Below are 19,880 nucleotides of genomic sequence, written 5' to 3'. Positions count from 1 at the left end.
CATCAAATCAAACAGCCCAATTTCATGGAGCCCACCGCAGTGCTGCTGCCTCTGGTGGTGCGGAGGACGTGGTGCAGCTGATAGAGCTGCCGATGCCTCCACTGAAGATGGCGAATGTTTGGAGTGTGCAGATGCAACACCAAAGCTGATAAAGGGGAGGAGGAGAGGAAGGCTGAAATCTCGTACCCGATTAAAGATCAAGTCTAAAACCACGGTACATGTTATTGCTGTTATGTTATAGATACATGCTAGTATTGCACATAAAGTCTGACGGGTCCACTGGACGTCAGGGAGGCTAATCATGTGGAAGAAGCCTTAGCTTAACGCTAGCTGTTTTCCAACTAGCAAAGATTATCCACTACAGCCTAGCACGCTAACGTTAGCCACCATGAAACTGCGATTTTTACTCCATAGATAATGTGTCATGTTTCATAGTCGTGGCGGTGGCCTAGTTTGGCAGGGGAGTTGTCTTTTCAATGTGTCATTTCATTTATATGGGGAAATCTGCGATCTCTAAATCCATGAGAGGTTCTGCTGTCTGCTAACTGGTTTCTTAGCATTGTTAGCGTTTGTCATTAATACTGGTACCTCCATTCTGAACTGTGTGTTCTAGTGAAGATGACTAGTAAGGTGTACTACACTGATGGTTAGTCAATGTTGTTATAGTTAAAAACGAAATGGATCATCTTCACTTCAAAATGTGCAGTGGGAACCCTATAATCATTGTTTTACTGGGTATGTTTACTGGTCATGGTTACTATGACTTTAACTCAGGTGCAACATGCACCGTGTTACAACTCTTTTTGAGAGTGTTATTTGGACCTGGTGAGCCCAAGTCAAATGTAGATTTACAGCCTTCCAACATCGTTAAAAGATGATAGTGCTTCACAGGCCTACAGTCGGGTGAACTAGCTCGCAAATGCTTGCTATGCATTTTTTTTGTTCTCTATAGAAAGCAATTGATTGTTTTAAATGTCTAACCTACTCAGTGACGTTTCTTTGACAAAGGAAGTAATTGATTTTTCTTGACGTATGTAATGCAGACAGTACATATTCCAGTCCGCTCAAGTGTTCAAAACTATTTAAACAATATATCCAAACGTATTGAAAATCATGGTGCATGACAGGTATTATTATGTAGCTAAAAGGAAGGTTTAGAAAATAAGGTCCTTCGACCAAGCTTTAATGTAGCTGGAAGATGAAGGTTTCATACCAAACCGCACAAATATAAATGTTTGATCCTCGTCCTCAATCTTTGTAAATTAATTACTTAAATGTCTTTCAACCATATTACAGCAGATAATGTCCCGCACCTCTGAAACGGAGGATGGATACTTTGTTGCCATGGATACCGAGGAAGATGGAGAGGAGCCAGTTGTGAAAGCGGGAGAAGTAGATCAAAAGATGGGGTCCAGCAATCACGAGATCGACCCAGAATGTGGTGCCAAAGGGAGGAGAACAATGTCGGAACTACCAGAGGAGGTTCTAGAGTACATCCTGTCTTTCCTCTCACCGTACCAGGAGCACAAGACTGCTGCGCTGGTTTGCAAGCAATGGTATCGCCTCATCAAAGGTACAGCTTTCCTGTCTCTGTGTATTATTATAGACACCAAAAGCTGATCAACAAATCATGCGCTTATTTTATGGTATATACGATCAAAGGAAAAAAGGTTATACAAGCTTATTCAATTGATCCCCTGCAGATAGGCTCACAAACGAGACTTTAGATGAATAAAAAAGCGTTTATTTCACTTTATATTGGTTTGAATCATGTTGCTGGAGACGGGCCAACACAAAATCAACCAGCTGTAGGAAACTGTAAAAAAGTGTGTGTAAAGGTTTCAGATCAACATCGTGTAGACTGGCCACTGTAGAAATACACCCATAAACATCCTCTCCTGAATGCATCATCCAATCCCGCAAGTTATTTTCTCTGGTAGAAATGTCCGTAAATTTCAGTTGTTGGTTTCTGGTCCATGCTCTGTACCGTCTCCAACTAGACCTTCTGCTATAACATAGTACGATGGCTGGATCAAACATTAGCCTGCAATTGATAGTACTAAACCTTTTCTTACTCCTTTTCTTGCTAGGTGTTGCTCATCAATGTTACCATGGTTTCCTGAGGGCAATTCAGGAGGGTAACATTCAGTGGGAAAGTCGTACATACCCATATCCTGGAACACCTATCACTCAACGTTTCTCACACAGTCAGTATTCTCTATGATTTATTATGATACCAATCAAATTAATTGCTTCTCAGACCTGTTATAAAGTTGGCTTTGAGTTAAAACCTTAAACTTTGTAAACGATGTATCTATGCTACCTATTCTGAATCTGTATTAAACCAAGAATCTATGCAAATCTTTTTTTTATGACCAAAGGAACTTTGAAATACACAATTAAATATGACCTTATAGCGTTTTGACAGGTTATATATTATTAATGCATTGTTTTGTTTTTGTTCCAGGCGCATGTTATTATGACTCCAACCAGTCCATGTATGTGTTTGGGGGTTGCACACAGAGTAGCTGCAATGCTGCCTTCAATGATCTGTGGAGACTTGACCTCAACAGCAAGGAGTGGATTCGTCCTTTAGCCTCAGGTACCAGGCTAATGGTACCACTTTCATGACTGCAGTTATGCAAGGCAAAACTAGAAATGCTGAGTCACAGGACTAGGTGCTGTTTGTTAGCACAAACTGTGTTAGTAGCAAAGAAAAAGCAATGGAGAATTATTCTAAATATTCCCCTCAATCACTGTCTCCTTAAAATGTAAATTTAGCATTTCAATAATTTTCCAACCAGCCCATATTTTATCCGTGTATGCGTTCAGAATAGCTCTTTTTCAGCAGAACGTGTCCATTGTCTTTCCACACAGGCTCATACCCATCTCCAAAGGCGGGAGCCACTCTAGTGATGCACAAAGACCTTCTAGTGCTATTCGGTGGCTGGACCCGCCCCAGTCCTTACCCGCTCCATCAGCCAGAGAGGTTCTTTGATGAAATCCACACCTACTCGCCCTCTAAAAACTGGTAGGGGATCGCCATGGGCTCGCCATGTTCTAATTCAGTTCCTCAGGTTCCCATTTCCTGTTGTTTTGCTTGATCTTCAGCTCTATGCATTCTATTTCAACACCAGGTGGAATTGCATAGTGACAACCCACGGCCCTCCCCCGATGGCTGGACACTCCTCCTCTGTGATCGGCAACACCATGGTGGTGTTTGGGGGCTCACTAGGAGCACGGCAAATGTATGCTCTTCTTGTTTGTTTTGTGAATGCGTCTCCACAATAGCATGAATGCTCCTATTGTAATCTGCTGATCCATGTATATGTATATATCAACCATCCATATATACAATGGTTGGTGTAATTCCCTCTCTTGCCTTGCTCTCTGCATATCCCTCATCAGGAGTAATGAAGTGTGGGTGTTGGATTTGGAGCAGTGGTCCTGGTCCAAGCCGGCCATATCTGGACCCTGCCCGCATCCCAGAGGAGGCCAGTCTCAAGTAAGGAGGCTCCAACTGTTGAACAGAATTGACTCGCATTACGACGGGTCTGGTATCCTTACCAAATTGTTCATGTTTCCTCTTTCCCATGTCATCAACTGAGTCTTTACAAACGTCTTCTCCGTCTTTAGATTGTCATCGACAAGGAAACTCTGCTCATCCTGGGAGGCTGCGGTGGCCCAAACGCGGTACGTTTCCATCCCAAGTGCTTTGAGTTTCTTGTACCCTGTCGTCATTCCCTAATGCATCAGGAGGCAGTCTGATGACCACTGTGTGTCGTTGCTGCGCGTCTCCTCCCTTTCAGCTCCTGAAGGATGCCTGGCTGCTCCACATGGGGGCGTCTCCGTGGACCTGGCAGCAGCTGCAGGTGGAGAACGACGACCACGGTGCTCCAGAGCTGTGGTGTCACCCAGCCTGCAGGGTGAGTTAGCTCCTGCTGCACACAGGCCAAGGCGGGACCATAAAAGGGGGTTAGCTTTGGGCGAGGGAGAATCTGATGGTGCCATCCTCCAGCTAGTTGTGCCAGTTTCATTTTTTTTGATCACTTTACCAAAGCTTAAACACTGAATTGGTACCCAGAATTCTCCAGTGCGCACTGGCTTAGACTGCAGAACCGCTCTTATGCTGTATTATTAACCTTCGATTATTAAAATGGAAACACATTTGTTCCGTAAAAATAATCAATGTGATTTCTTACCCATTATAGCCTATCCCTCAAAAATAAAATACAAATGTCCCACCTGCCCTCGAATATAATAACATAAGAAGTAACTCCAGCAACTGTCCGATACATCAGTTTATTTCCTATTGGATTCAGTTTAGTCCATGTCATTAAGAGTATTCTTAACAAAGGGTTTTGATTGTGAGGTGTTCACTTTTCTTCAACTCTGAGTTATGTTTTTCACATTTTATGTCAATATGAAGATGATCAGTAAGCTATGGCCTCGCAAACAAGTGATTCATTTGTCTCGTTGTGGCCAAACAAACGACATTTGACATCCCATAATTTCACAACAACATTCACACATCCCTTGGCCCAGATACTTATATTACAACTTTAAAACTATAATTACCCTATAATATTGAATAATATCCCAGTCCAACACTTTATCTGGATATATCCAATATGGCATATTTTATGCTGGTCATTACCTTCTACTTTTAGATATTTTTATTTTTTAGTATATAGTACAGCCTGCCGGGTGAGTGTTTGCTTCTGCTGCATTCAGGCCACAGTGAGAACATAAAAGTGAATAAGCTTTGGGTGAGGGAGTATCTGGTGGCGCCATCCTCCAGCTAGTTGTGCCAGTGTCTTTTTATTTATCACTTTACCAAAGCTTGAACACTGAGTTGGTACGCAGAATTCTCCAGTGCACACTGGCTATGCCTGCAGAATCGCTCTTATACTGTATTATTAACCGATTATTAAAATGCAGAAACATTTGTCCCGTAAAAATAGGTTTTGTTTTATGCTGGTTACCTGGCTCGATGCTTACCTTCTACTTTTATATTTTTTTATTTTTAGTTTAAGAAATCAATATTAAAATGTATGATGTCTTATTCCATGGTATATACTTTTTTTTAATACAGTTAGAAAAAGCACATTGTTTTACAGTATTATGCTGGTACCCCAATTCCATCCCAGTTCTCAGGATTTAGTTGCATGGCTATGATTAAATCATTTTTTTATATTAAAATGATGTAGTCATTTTAGTAATATCACCACAATCTTATATATCATGTATTTCCATGGCAGCATATTTGTGAATCCCTTTGCTGTTGTATTACTGTGCCTCTTTTCATCGCGCCCGCTTTCCCTCATCCTCGTCCGTTCTTCCTTCTAGGTGGGCCAGTGTGTGGTGGTCTTCTCCCAGGCTCCGTCTGGCCGGGCCCCCCTCAGCCCCAGCCTCAACTCCCGGCCCTCCCCCATAAGTGCCACGCCCGGCCCCCTGGGCAACGAGCCCCCCTCTCTACGCTCCCACTCCCCGGTGCGCAGCGGGGCCGCCGGCCTGGTCCTGGGCACCATCGAGGAGGCCCCCTGTGTCAACGGGCGCTGGGGGACCCTGAGACCCCGGCCCTCAGGCCGAGGCAGCACCAGAGACGGGAGCCCGTCCTCTTCCCAGCAGCCTTCCCCGTCGCAGGGGCCCGACAGCCCCCCCCTGCCCCCGCTACTGAACGGCTCCTCCTCCGCCCGCACCAGCCCGGGCCAGGCCGCCTCCCCGCCGCTCCACCCCCACCTGCCCGCCGCATCGGACTATGGCTGGGAGCCCCCCCCAGAGGGGGCCAGCACCAACGGGGTGCACACCCCCCCCAGCGGGTCCCCGTGCACCCCCCCCGGTGCCGTGTCCCCCGCCGCCTTACGCCGGGGCCTGGAGGCGGTGAAGAACCTGTCCCCCTCCTCGTCGCCCCTCCTCCAGGCGCAGGGCGCCGCCCCGGCGGGGGTCAACGGGGGCGGGGCCACGGCGCCCCCCTCCGGCACGACGACGCCGCCGCCGCCGTCGTCGTCGTCGTCTTCCAGTCCCCCGCAGGTCGCCGGGGCCGACGGACACGCCATCCCGCCGATCGCGCGGCGCCTGGGCCACCACCCGCCCCAGAGCCTGAACGTGGGGAAGCCGCTGTACCAGTCGCTCAACTGCAAGCCCATGCAGATGTACGTCCTGGACGTGTCGCGGGCCAAGCCGGTGGCGGTGGTGTCCTGGAGGGTGTACGGCAGCGGGACCCCCGCGGCGGTCACCGGCCCTCCCGAGACCAGCCTGCACACGGTGGTCCAGGGCCGGGGGGAGCTCATTATCTTCGGTGGACTGATGGACAAGAAGCAGAACGTGAAGTACTACCCGAAAACCAACGCCTTGTACTTTGTGCGCGCCAAAAGGTAGTGCAGCCCGCAGACAGGCGAGCCCCCCCCTCCCCTCTGTGGAAGTACGGGGGGAGTTATCGACACACAAGGCCTTTCTCTGTTATCAAGGATTATGAAACCGTACATTATCATAATTAGGTGTTCCATCTCCGACTCTCTTTAACCCCTTCGGCCCACTGTCACGTTTTAGCGGAACTTAAATTGAACCACACTTTAAGATCAACCATTTTGTTAGAATGCGTGTTCCCATTTGATTTTGTGTGCACGGGAGTTCGCAGTTTTGTTTTTTCCTTACGAGCGGAGCCCACAGTGGTACGAGTGAACAGGACTTGCCCAAAAGACGTTTGTGTCCCGCCCTGCCTCAAACTCCTAGAGGAAAGGTTAGGCAAAGGGACACTGGGGAAACCTTGAGGACTACCTTGCTTTTTTATCACACTTAAAGCCTGCATTGTTTACATTGGAAATTTGAGTGTATGTGTTGTGTGAGCATGGTGGTTGTTCAATGTGTAGGGTGCCATGGCAGGTAAGAGATGTTGCATTGTACTATAAACATAGTCAAACAATAAAGGCCTCAATGTCTTACCTGATTCTGTCATTTTGGGTTTCATGTCTATTTTAAATCAAAAGAAATGAGCATGTTTTGTTGTTCTAGCTGGTAGTATTTATAAAGCTCAACATCAGCCTCTAGTGGTTATTGTGCATATTGCACATAGGGTATTCAAAAATCAATCTAAACAATACATGGTCTTTGGACACAAGATTACCCCAAAGAAGGGCACTTAGTCAGCAGGGTGGTTGGTTATTATGAATATGTGCAAACATAAGCATTTTCTTACCATTCGTAACATAAATCAAATCGTAAGCCTATGAAGGTCAACAACAGCACTTTCATTCGGTCCTGCTGTGTTGTTGTCAATTCGGGCTCTTAACATTGGACTTTGTATATTCTTCGGACCTTGAAAGATTGGGTTGACAGTCTGGAAACCATGTTTCAAAAGAAATGCAAGTGAGAGTGCTGCAGTTTAATGCAATAGTAATGTGCAATGCAAACGACAATCAACACTCATTATATGACGTTAAATGCAACAATAATAACATCGATGCTTAGAATGCATACGAGGCAAAGATGATACGCTTGCATTCGTAAGGATTAATAAACCGGCCAAAACTGGAGTGCAATGATCTTCCGTATTTGCCAAGTATTTGACCACCTTATATCAAGGATTAATTATCTGTCGGCGCAGTCTCCTTCGAGGGACTTCGGCCTATACAATCTGACCAACAATAACCTTTAACCCACAGGGGCACTATGAAACCAAAGTGGCATTGGGCAGCCGCAGCAGGACCGATTCGTTCAGAACGGGGGTTGTGGTGTTCTGACAGACAGAGCTGCCTCGGTATTGGCTGTAGCAGAAGACTGGGGGCGGGGACTCAGACAATGAATGCGGTGAGGCGGGCACATGTTTACAATGTTAGACTAGGAAGAGAGAAGAAAAATACTACCTAAAGATTCACGGTGAGTTTTTATTTAAAGCAATGTCATTCAGAAGATGTTTCTATTTTGTAATAAAAGGACTATGAATGGGTGTGTTAATTGCTAGACCATTGTGTAATGCTTGCTTAAACTTATCGTGTTTGAAGCTTGACAGGGCAGTTTTTCCACCTCTTTTTTTTTTGCTTGCGGAAGCGCACAATGTTTTTTCTACGTGTGTATGTAATTATATAGGGTGCTTAGTGCCTCTATGGATCAATTCCGAAATATTATACAGCGAAAAGGTAACCACTGAACTTAAATGTTTTATGTCTTTTTCTTCCTCCAACAGTATTCTGCTGGATTTTATCTGCCACAAGAATAAATTGATGTCCTTAACCTCAGGTACTTTTAAGAACAATACAACGAAAATTGTTTGTGAAATCTCCCAATAAACAAAAGTAATTTTGTCTATGCATTCCTATAACCAATCTCACAGAACCAGCCAACAATCCATAAAGATGTTGTGGCCTGCAATAGAAGCATCAATCGGTCCTGAGAGATGATGGCAGCTAGCTCTCTACTCTAAGCCTCTCTTCATAAGTCTTCATCCGTCTCAGGAATGACCAGCACTCCGCTCATGAAGTACTCCCCCAAAGACTCTGCCTCCATGGCCCCCCCAGCTGTATCCGGGGTGCTGTTGACCTCCTCACCCACGCCTCCGGCCGTCTGGCCCCCCTTGGACTTTGCCCTGGGTGCCTTGGCGTGTTGTGGGGCGTGCGTTTTCACCAACCCCTTGGAGGTGGTGAAGACCCGCCTGCAGCTCCAGGGAGAGCTGCAGGCGTGGGGCTCCTACCAGAGACACTACCGTGGGGCCCTCCAAGCTCTGTGGATGGTGGCGCGCACAGACGGGATCCGGGGCCTACAGAAGGGGCTGTCGGTGGGCCTGATGTACCAGGGCCTCATGAACGGGGTGAGGCTGGGATCCTACTCGTACTGTGAGGCCTCAGGGTTCACCAGCGTCCACGGAGGAAGTCTTCTCTCAGGGGCCGCGGCTGGTGCACTGGGGGCCTTTATCGCCTCTCCTGCCTATCTGGTGAGCATCTGGGAATTGCTCTTTTTTTTTTTTCCATAGATATGATGGACAGGATGTACGACCTTGTACCATGGCAGTCAAATGCAACATACACAAAAAATAATTATTTTGTTTGAGTAATTCAAATGAAGTCATAACTAGCCATTGCTTGTAAGGACTTTATTTGTGACTTCAGAAAAGAATAATTTATTTTGTGGATTTTGAATTTGGATTCAGTTATTTAGCAGACGCGTTTGTCCACAGCGACTTTTGTGTAAATTTCAATTTTTTACTTCCGACCTTGTGTTTCCACCCAGAACCTTGTGGCTTGGAATTGAACTCCCCCTCATTAAACTGTTCTGCCCTCTTTATTTTTCCTATTTGCCTTTTTAAGTCCCTGCTGTCCCCATTTTTAATTTAAGCTCTGATATTGTTTTCTATTCATATTCTATTACTTTTAAAGTAATGAGTTTACAATAATTTAAATTAATTTAAACTAATTAAAATGATCAATGGAGGCAATATTTACAGCCGATTTTCTATTTACAATGTCTGTAATTTTTTATGTCTACACATTCTCTGCTACTGCTAGTGGTTTCCTTCCCCAACTGTCGTTACATCAAACTTTCTGTGTCACCTTTCCCAATGTTACGGAAACATGATGCGGGTCAAGGTGTATAAATAGATCCACACATGTAATTTTAAACAACCCTTTTGGAGTATATTTATTAGACAGCGAGGAAAATATGTGTGCTGTGTTTATGCCAGAAGTAGGATCAACCAGGAATTTGAAATGTGTGTTTGTGTAAGGTGAGATGGAAACTCTGGTTACATGACTGACTCATGTAGACACTTTTTATCCAACTACCTTTAGGGACAGGGTGCAATATGAGATGAAATACAATCCTAAACTGTTAACTGTGTGTGGAGAGCACATTTGTATTTATTTACTAAGATATGCCGTCAAAGAAAGGCCCTATCCTGTTACATAGGCCAATGAGTTGGCTGTATTGTTCTACGTCATACCTGCCAGCAGAGTCTGAACTTTGTCCAAATATCGCAGGAATAGTACGCTTTGTATTATGTAACCGAGAACGTAACAATACAATGAGAGTTACACTAGGCTGAACCCATTAACAGTGTTTGTCTACATTGTTTTTCATAAGGTGAAAACTCATTTGCAAGCACAAACTGTCCAAACCATTGCAGTGGGCCACCAGCATAATCATCAAGTAAGGCATCGATCATCTATCATCCATAAACATTACATCACCCCATGATCATTAATTGGTATCTGATCATTAATTGCTTCCCTAATATACTGCATCAAAGATGTGTCTTTCCGAATGTGCAAAGTACTTGTCTTAACTTTTTGTTTATTTCAGGGTGTATCCAGCGCCTTTGCAACTATTTATAGAAGGGAAGGTATTATTGGACTGTGGAGGGGAGTGAATGGGGCTGTACCACGGGTGATGGTGGGTTCAGCTGCTCAACTAGCAACCTTCAGCTCTGGGAAAGAATGGGTGTCACATGCCCAGGTACGGGTGAGCCGCCGGACCATCCAAGACATGCAACAGGGACAGCCACTGAGGTGAAGGGGTGGGCAAAGTCTAACTGGCTGTTATCTCTCTCTCTCTTGCCCTTTAAGTGGTTTAGTCCCAACAGCTGGCTGATTGCTTTGACAGCCGCCATGATCAGTGGCGTCACCGTGACGATCACCATGACGCCCTTTGATGTCATCAGCACACGGCTCTACAACCAACCAGTGGACGAGCTTCGTAGGGTGGGTTTCAGTGATGACCAACGCCCGGTTGTATTGCTATTGCAGCAGTAGCTGGTGTATTTGTGGATGATGGATTCTCTAGTAGTGTCTAAACACATCTCTGTCTGGTTTCTCCTTTCAGGGTCGGCACTACAGTGGCTTTACTGACTGTTTCCTGAAGGTGGTGAGGGCCGAGGGCCTGTTTGGCTTGTATAAAGGCATAGGGCCTGTTTTCCTTCGATTGGGCCCCCACACGACACTAAGCATGCTGTTCTGGGATATGATGAGGCACTCAACCTACCCGGTCGACCTATCCATGGGAAGAAGCTAACCCCATCAGGCTAGGGGGGAGGGTGTCGATTAAGGACCTCCTTCAAGAACAAGAATAGAATGGACAAAACCTCTCCTTCTCCAAAACCACACTCCTGTTGGCTACTCCAGTTGTTGTGTCCAATATAATATACCTCATAAAGTTGACGGGTTGGATGGCTTAGAAGTTTTTTAACTTTACACACTTTAACACTATAAAGGAGTTTGGGAAAACCAAAAAGCATATCCATTTCACTTAACCATCTCTGTGTTTTGCTATCTCAGTCTCAATGTTTGCTCACTCTGGTGCTTTCAGCTGGCCACGCCTAACATATTGAATGTATTAACTGTATGTATGGAGATGTATGTTTATAATGTAGTACATTTTGAAAACTGTCAGCTGAAGTCTTTTAACTAAGCTAATAAAGGAAAATATTATTGAACAATTGCATTTTGTCTAATTTATTTTCATGTTAGAGCAGACCTAGCTTTTTAAAACCGTTGTAATGGCCCATGGTATGTTTTTGAACGGAAACACAAAGGAACAAAAATGTATATTTTATACTATAGGTCTTACACGGAAAAAACGAATCAATGGAGCATCTTTATTTGCCTAGTAATCATTGGAGAGGAGTGTCGTTCATCAGGAAATGAATAGGGTAACAACCTATGTGTGTCTGACCTTTGGAATTCAAGCATGGAAGCGGACCGAGATAGCATGTCAAATCTATTCCGAAGGATGTTGGACCTAGCGCAATTCTCATACTCGTGTCTATTGTGTGACTTTTGTCGTAAAGTACTGTGTGATCGCATACCGCAAGGAAATAATGTTTTCCCCTTTCTCCCTATTTGTGGGCGCTTTTGAATTGTTGCCTTTTCATTCAATTTCAATCGATACTTTTATCCAAGGTAAGTTAGACCTGTTATCAATCATAAAAGGCGTTAACTATTTAAGTTATAAGCTTTACAGTAGGATATTAACCTTGCATCCTGGGGGCTTTATAATCTGTGTAGGTGTGGTGGGCGCATGTGGAATCACAGTCCTCTGTAATGTGATGAGAGTGTATTTCTTCCTCCAAGCATGCAGGTCAGTGTTACATTTTAGTCCAATCGTTTTTTGGACTGACATTTTCCTCGAAACGACATCATGTTTTGGTTGATCATGATGTTTAATGCGTTTGTTCTCTGTGAAAAGTAATTCTGGCGGTGAACTACTAAAGCGTTGGTTCTCTCTGTGAATAGTGATTCTGATGGGGGAAAAGATAAGACACAGAAGTCTTCCTCTGGAGGCAGACCTCTGCTAGAACAGTGGAGGACAGCGGTACATTACTGGTGCCTGGCCGCCCTGCTGTCCCAGGTGGGCCCGCGCGTCTCCTCGCTGATAATCCTGGAGTTCTGTCTCCGGGCAGCATCGGCAGGGATCACCGCAGGACAGGTGCGTTCATACTAACATGGCAACGTGTGTTGGAAGTTAAGGCTTTGTTTACATACACTTAAGGCATATCAGAGTTCATCTGTAACACTGTTCACTTTGAAATACATATATTTTATTTATTTATAATATTTAAAAACTGCAACCCGCTCCCCTCTGCGTGTCACCAGGACAGTTCCAGCAGAGGCCCCCAGCTGCTCCTGGTGCAGTGTCAGTTCTCCCTGGGCTGCTGCCTCACCGCCACTCTCGGCTTTCTCCAGCAGGGGGCGGTAAACAGCACTTTAGGCCTACTGCTGGCGGCAGGCCTCAGCTGGGCACTGGCCAGGATCTGCCAAAGTTTGTGGAAGCATGTTGAAAAACTGTACCCGCTGCACAGCAAAGAACGCTACTGTGGCAAATGCATTAGCCTCCTCACCTCTGGACACTCCATTCTAGCCTCTCTGCAAAGGGGCGTCATCCTGGCCTTCGCCGTAGCGTCTTTCGCCGCCATATCCACCGTGTATGACCACTTCCTGTCTCTGACGGGTGCTCTGAAGTTGTGGACACCTCTGACTCTATGCTATGCTATGCTGGTGGCATACATCCAAGGTGATGGTGAGCGTTACATTCATTGCCTGGTGTGTGTGTGTGTGTGTGTGTGTGTGTGTCTGTGTGTGTGTGTGTTCATGTGTGTTAGCTTTTATGTGTGTGTGTGTGTGTGTGTGTGTGTGTGTGCGTGCATGCGTGCGTGCGTGTGCTGGTGGGTTCTAATATGCATTTGCCAGAGGTAGATACTTTTCTTTAATACCCTTTTTCGTATTCTTCTCCCCAATTTGGCCCTCTTTCAGAGGAGCGCCAGCGGCACTCTGGGCTGGAGGTTCTGCTGCGCTCGGTGGTCCTGCGCCTGGGATCCCTGACCGTGCTCATGATGACCGTGGGCCACTGGTCCGACGTGCTCCAGGTCCTCATCGCGTTCCTCGGGGAAGCCGTGTGTCTGCTGTCCTCCCAGGACCTCATCGCGGCTCTGTTAAAGGTCTGCGCAGACCACTACAGCCCTTTCTCTCTTACTGTCCCTGTCGAGGGGGCAGATCTCATTACAACAAAGGGGGAGGGGGACCACAGACATGGAAGCAAACATGGAGTATATTGGGACATCAGTATTAGCCCAAACGTATATCAAATGATCTGCTGTAACAGAGACGCAGCCCTTAAAAGGAGCTTGATATATATGTTCATGAATCACTTTCAGGCTATCACTTATATTGACCTATTTTACAGAGCCACACATCTACAAATGCAGCACCATTCATTCTCTGAAAATAGGCTTTGAGGTATAGTGCACAAATGGTATAAATAATAGTTCAGGACCACTGAGAAGGACACATAGGGGGGGGCATTAACAAAACCTTTTAAATTTGTTTATGAGGGAATTATTTAAAAAGTGGAGATGGCTCTATTAAATATATATTTTCGTACTTTTCGTAAAATATTTTATTTTGGGGGGGACCACTTCCCCCAGGATCTGCGCCCATGGTCGCTGTCCTCTGGTTTCTGGGACAAAACATACAATCGCAATGAGCGTAATGCTTCTCTCTCTTGTTTTTCTCTTGTTGTTCTTGTTCCTTCAGGAGGAAGAAGACGACGACAAAGACATTCATCCACGAAACTATAACTCCAGATCCTCAAGCTCAGCAAAGGGCTGGGCACCCAAGATACCATCAGACGGCTCGTAGACACGCACCTAGCTTTTTGGAGATGGGCTGAGACGGATCTTGTCTACCTCACTGTTCAAACATTTTTTGTCACATGGAATGTGAACAAATAACACTTCTGTTTGTATTATTATATTTAGCCTTTTGCTCTGGAGTGACACACTTATTTGTATTTCTCCCTATTGTTTGGAGCAATGAGTGGCTTTGCTAATACACATTACTTTTAAACAAAATCCCAATGCTTCTTACTCTTTCAGTTTTAATCTTCCAGCAAATTACTTTTATATTGCCGTTTGATAATGGAGTGCATGAGAACAAATGTGGCATATGGGTTGTCCCTACAACATGGTTTTCTTGACTCGAACCGAGAGCTCATGAACTTTTACACACATGCGCAACGATTCTTTTGTTCAGTTTGATGGTTCATTTCACGCCCTTTCTTCTATTTTCCACAGTTTGACCTTGAGTTACAAATCCCCATTGTTATACCCCTTTGGCCATAAACGAATACATGTTGGTTTTTCGACCGATACTTGACATACGTCGTGAAACGTGAAGACACTGCTCCTGTCTTCCCTTTTCTCCGAGAGGCAGATGAAACCTGGAGTTATGGGGGGAAGGGCATGGAGAACTGTTGGGATTGTGTCATTATTAGGCATGCCCCCTCCTGCAGCCGTGACATCACTGCAGCATTCCATTCCTCTAGACCCTGGAACAACACAGAGCCCCGAACCTCCCCCTTCCCGCCACCGTCCCTTCCCTCTATCCTGTTTCCCCCCTTCTCCGGTTAACCCTCTCTCCCCCGCGACCCCTCGCCCACTACCCACTCCCCAATTCTTTACCATTTCTCCCTTTAAAAGCAATTGATTTTTTTTAAATTGTTTAATCTATGTATTTATTGATCTGTGTGTGTCACACATGGACTTCCAAGTGCCTCTCACACTGGATCCAAACTGTAGGAGAAGCTCTGAGAAGTAGTTGGTTAAAGTTAAAAAAAAAAGTAAAAACAATGCTGCAATAAAAATATGTGCTAATCAGCAGAACTAAACCATTCAGTGCAGGACTTTAAACTAAATAAAGCAGATGTTTGGTTGCTCTCCCACTCGGCCACTGCCCGTTATTTTCCCTGCACATTTTGCTCTTACAACCACCATCTTCCCTTGCACAATACCACGATTCACTGCACTACAATAGGGCTGTCCATTTACAGTTTGAGCTCAAAGGTTGGTCCGGAGTTAGGATCCATAATATGATAATGCTTTTTTTTGTGATGGCCCGCCTGTTGAATGTCCCTGTTGTAGGGCAGAAAGACAAAACAAAAGCGATGCATGTGATACTGATAAAGAGTCATGCTTGAGAACTAAGTGATGAATTGTGGTGGGAGGTGAAAAAAAGGAAAGGGAGAAATGCAGAATTGAAAGAGAAAAAAAAGCAATGAGGGAGGTAGAGAAAATAAGCCAGACAGAACAATAGAGTGAGAGAGGAACAGAAAAGAGAAGAGAAAAAAACGAGAGAGGTTTTGCTAGATTGTTGTTGGAAAAGGCAGGTACAGTCACATCCTGTTGGCTATGAAGACATAAATGTGTGTTGGTTTGTGTGCTTGTGGGTTCCTTAGTACACATAAACGCTGCCTTATCTGATTTTTTTATTTGATTACGGTTGTGGACTACATAGACATGATTTATTGCACAACAGCTTATTGCAGAGCTTTTTTTTTTTTTTTAACAGGCTATGTGTTTGCCTGCCTAAGATTCTCATACCGTTTTCATGTGTCATGCTTTTACTGCACTGTGCGAAAGATTAACTGTTCACCTTTTACGGCTGGAGAGAGGTATTGTCAGTCAGCCAGGGAGGGAGGAGGGGTCAGTAGAAGAGAGTTGGGGAGGGCTCTACAGAAGGAAAAGGAGTGGCTTTTTGTAGATAGCAGTCCTTTCCACCACAGTAATAGTACTCTGTCGGCCTAGGAGGGAAAACACACAACCAAACCAGAAGTGTTTGGATACAGTGGGAAACGAAAGGAGAGGAAAATCTAACATCGGCTCACATTACTGGTATGTAATGGCATGTAACGGCTTTGACTCTGAGTGGATAAAACAGAATCCAGATGATTCAAACCAATGGTTATTGTATGGTTGTTAACCCATCTTTGCTTGAAGTTGAGAGCTCTCTTTCTCTCTTCCTGTTTGTTGTGTGTGTGCGTGCGTGTGTTTTAAACTTTGTATACTCATTCACACAAGCTTACAGTTTGTATTTCTCCTGAAAAGCTAACATTGGCCAGATGTGTAAGCAGGTATATAACCTTGCCTCACACAAACCATGTATACCACCATGCCAGACTTGCTGCAGTGACCCCTGCAGTTAGGGGTTCACCCCCTTCGGCGTCCATGTCAGACACTGCCCCGGATCTACGTGTCTGTGTAGTGCGACTCATTCAAAGGCCCTGAGGATTGTGTGTTTTACAAGGCTTTTCTGCTCTACCCGTGTACACAGGACCATGGCGTCGGCAACCCAACCAAAGAGAATGGTATCTTCTGTGTTCATCACGCTGGCTCCTCCGTACAGAGCCACACTGACCAAGCCCCAGCACACTCTCCAGACCCACCGGGCCCCGGCCAGGGACCAGCAGCAGGCCGCCGTGCGCGTGGAGCCCCGCGGCGGTGACGGCTTCCGACCGGCCAGCCAAAGACACCGGAAAGACAGCAGCCCGTCTGAGCTCAGGCCCAGCGGGGGTACGGCGCCTGCAGCGACCAGTGGGTCAGACCCCGGTCCCACTGACCCATACATGAGACCAGCAGGGCTGCACAAGGACAGCCTGCCAGAAGGTAACCGGGAAACTTGGAGCGCTCGGGGGGAACATACGTTTTGCTGTACAAGTAACATGTAAAAGTTAAATATGTATAAATATTCTCAAACCCCAACAGAGCACATTCCCGTACCCCCTCCTGCACAGCTGTCTCCAAAGCCCTCTGAAGATGATGATGTGTACCTCGCTGTGCTTGCATCTCACCAAGAGGGATTCTCCCCTCAGCCCTCAACACCCGCTCACCCACTAAGTCAGATAAGTCAGGTATGGCACACTCTCATTTGGCAGTGCATCTCCGTTTATTTCTGTGTGTTCCTTATTTTTAAATGATCTGCTGATTTTCATTTCTCTTGACATTTTTTGGGGGTGAATTATTATAGCTCACTGCTTTTTACGAAGTCATAGTGGCCGTTTCATGTTGGGCAGTGACTGCATTGGATCATCTGCAAAAGGGATTACTGGAGAATCTACAAAAAAAACCCTAGAAAAACAGCTGTCTTTCGAATAACACTCAGCACCAATATTTATTCTGGTTATACGAGTTTTCTCGAAACAATGCATAGCAACAATACGTGCACTTTTCATTGACAAGCAAAACAATCAACCAGACCTTTTGACTACAATGTAGTGCTATGGAAGAAATGTTGGATACACACAGCCTTTCCTTCATAACAGGGGTTATATATTTAGCACTCAATGTTTATGTATTTGAAATGGATTTTAATTTAATATTAATAAAGATATTTGTTTATCAAAATGTAGAAAGACACTGCTTAGTTTATGTGTGGCCAGCTCTACATAACAGCATTGTAAGTCCATGGCTTTTAAGGTTAAAAGCTATTTTAAAAAAAAAAGTACACAGCAATGTTGATTTAATAAGCTTGCAGAATGTCTTGCAATGTTATTATTTCACCTTTCAGTATTTAGTACTTTGCAGTATTACGGTGCTCCATCTTTGATTGTGAAATAATTAATGGGACGTGGCGATCCACAGCTCAATGTGTCAGTAACCAGTTACTCGTCATACATTTGTCATTAACCAGTCATTCATCATACATTCAAGCAACAGAAAAGGACCCCATCTAGTGGAGACGATTCAGGCCAACAGTCCTATCGGACCCCACCCATTGAGGTGGACGGCATTCTGGAGAGTAACGGTAACAATGCATTAAAACCTGTCGGGTCAGTCCCTCTTCACAAGACACACATGTTTGGCTGTTGATCCTGTCTTGATTGTTTTTATGGTAATGCTCCTTCCAGAGCTGTGCGGATTCTGTAGGAAGACAGTGGCTCTCGCTGAACCTGCCATAGAGGCTTTAAACAGGACCTACCACGACAGTTGTTTCCAATGTAGACAGTGTCAGACCCCACTGGCAGGTAAACTGTACTACAACAAAGCTGGAATCCCACTGTGTGAGGAATGCTACCAGGTGAGGATCACTTACCGCATTGTTTGGTTGGTTACACGTCAGTCAAGAAAATACCACCAAGTCTTTATTGAAATGGTTGTGGTTTTTAATCCCATTTTTATATATCAGGCCAGTTTGGAGCTTTGCTGGGCGTGTGGTGACACAATCAAAGACCTTGTGATTCGTGCACTGGAGCGTACGTACCATCCTGCATGCTTCACATGTGCAACATGTTATCAGCAAATTGGAGAGCAAAGATTTGCTCAGGGAGAGGTTGGCGAAGTCTACTGCATACAGGACTACTACAGGTAACCGCCACAAGCACATTTCAGTACACACTAGTTTCGATTGTGTTTTATGATACTGTATTTTACAATATTGCACGAGATATGCATTGGCACATATTGAAAAAGGGAGGTAATTGGAAAGGCTTTAATTACATTATAACTAATGAATTCAAAATAAATACAGATTATAAGACACCAAATAAAAAGGGATGTTGTGAGTGTGAAATATAACCATTTGTTGTGTTCTGGTCTGTAAAGAAAATACGCCCCCCAGTGTAGTGCCTGTAAGCAGCTGATCATTCCCAAAGAAGACGGTACCGATAGCTACACTGTAGAATGCCAGGGCAACTCTTTCCATGAGGACTGCTACCGTTGTGAGGTAGGTAACTGTTCAGCCATGTCTACGCTACAAGATGCCCTGTCTTGTACCCAAAAGACACTGGATATTGTTTTCTGAATTATCTTGAAATAAATAAAATCAATTATCATGTAGTTTTGTTATAATGCTCCTTATATAATGCACCTTATTTTGTTTATGATTCTCCTTATATATATAAGTAGAATCATTTGTTAATTGTCTTGTATGTTATTGCCCCTACCTTGTGAATATATATATATTTTTGTTGACTGTTTTCTGTAGATCTGTGCCATCCAGCTCTCTCCTGATCCGAATGAACATGGGTGCCATCCCTTGGATGGGAGGATGCTTTGCAAAGACTGTCATCTGAGCCTGGTTTCTGCCTAGCAATAACATAAAATCATAAACAAGGAGTGACCAATAAGAAAGTAACCATAATGCTGGTTAAAAAAAAGAAAAGGTGAATGACTTGTCTTGTGCGTTTTAAGACTGGAACTTGAAATGGAAACCTTTTGACCAAAATGAAATGATAATGGTTATTTGACCAAAATGAACAATTTAGAATACAATATATAAATGCTTTCATTAGGCCTATACTTTATAATTTTGCACTGTTTATTTCATTACACAATGCACCAGATATATTTATTCAACAATTATGCAAAACACTATGGTAAAATGTACAGCATTGTTTTTATTGTAATTTTTTACATTCTTACGAATATATCACAATCATGGTATTCTTTTGTATAAAAAAATAAACTAATATATATTTTCTGTATGCATGAGTTTATTTTCAAACTTTTATTGATCGTGGGTATTCAAACCAAATATAAGTTTATAGGCATAGCCGAGAAGAGCTTGTTCCCGAATGCAGAAGTCTCTTCTCTCTCTTTTATAACTACTACTTATCTAAAATGA

General features: G+C 44.4%; 4 protein-coding genes across 6 annotated transcripts; all 4 read left to right on the top strand.

The window, feature by feature from the left end:
- The first annotated feature begins 95 nt into the window (after positions 1-95).
- Positions 96-6,915, top strand: fbxo42 (F-box protein 42). Of its 2 annotated transcripts, none has more exons than XM_079747512.1 (10): positions 96-214; positions 1,297-1,573; positions 2,091-2,207; positions 2,468-2,602; positions 2,878-3,031; positions 3,138-3,248; positions 3,409-3,505; positions 3,637-3,693; positions 3,810-3,926; positions 5,350-6,915. In XM_079747512.1, the coding sequence occupies exons 2-10, from the start codon at positions 1,303-1,305 to the stop codon at positions 6,379-6,381; spliced, it is 2,091 nt and encodes a 696-aa protein (XP_079603638.1). In that variant the 5' UTR covers positions 96-214; positions 1,297-1,302; the 3' UTR covers positions 6,382-6,915. The 2 variants fall into 2 exon arrangements, with proteins under 2 accessions (XP_079603638.1, XP_079603639.1); XM_079747513.1 differs by having other exon boundaries at positions 98-214; positions 1,300-1,573.
- Positions 6,916-7,809: 894 nt separating this feature from the next.
- slc25a34 (solute carrier family 25 member 34) lies at positions 7,810-11,360 on the top strand. The gene is made up of 7 exons (XM_079747409.1): positions 7,810-7,878; positions 8,186-8,238; positions 8,333-8,929; positions 10,075-10,140; positions 10,294-10,446; positions 10,557-10,691; positions 10,813-11,360. The coding sequence occupies exons 3-7, from the start codon at positions 8,456-8,458 to the stop codon at positions 10,999-11,001; spliced, it is 1,017 nt and encodes a 338-aa protein (XP_079603535.1). The 5' UTR covers positions 7,810-7,878; positions 8,186-8,238; positions 8,333-8,455; the 3' UTR covers positions 11,002-11,360.
- Positions 11,361-11,806: 446 nt separating this feature from the next.
- On the top strand, positions 11,807-14,123 carry LOC307084236 (transmembrane protein 82-like; the record flags this gene model as incomplete). The annotated part of the gene is made up of 6 exons (XM_079748523.1): positions 11,807-11,888; positions 11,994-12,066; positions 12,222-12,414; positions 12,582-13,005; positions 13,239-13,423; positions 14,019-14,123. The coding sequence occupies 6 exons, from the start codon at positions 11,807-11,809 to the stop codon at positions 14,121-14,123; spliced, it is 1,062 nt and encodes a 353-aa protein (XP_079604649.1).
- Positions 14,124-16,026: 1,903 nt separating this feature from the next.
- fblim1 (filamin binding LIM protein 1) lies at positions 16,027-19,740 on the top strand. 2 transcript variants are annotated; one of them, XM_079748409.1, is made up of 8 exons: positions 16,027-16,153; positions 16,593-16,924; positions 17,024-17,169; positions 17,975-18,062; positions 18,166-18,335; positions 18,444-18,622; positions 18,860-18,980; positions 19,242-19,740. In XM_079748409.1, the coding sequence occupies exons 2-8, from the start codon at positions 16,597-16,599 to the stop codon at positions 19,344-19,346; spliced, it is 1,137 nt and encodes a 378-aa protein (XP_079604535.1). In that variant the 5' UTR covers positions 16,027-16,153; positions 16,593-16,596; the 3' UTR covers positions 19,347-19,740. The 2 variants fall into 2 exon arrangements, with proteins under 2 accessions (XP_079604535.1, XP_079604534.1); XM_079748408.1 differs by having other exon boundaries at positions 17,969-18,062.
- The last annotated feature ends 140 nt before the right edge of the window (positions 19,741-19,880 follow it).

This window comes from Pollachius pollachius, assembly GCF_949987615.1.
Source record: "Pollachius pollachius genome assembly, chromosome: 12".
NCBI lineage: Eukaryota > Metazoa > Chordata > Actinopteri > Gadiformes > Gadidae > Pollachius > Pollachius pollachius.
This window is presented reverse-complemented; position numbering and strand designations above follow the sequence as displayed.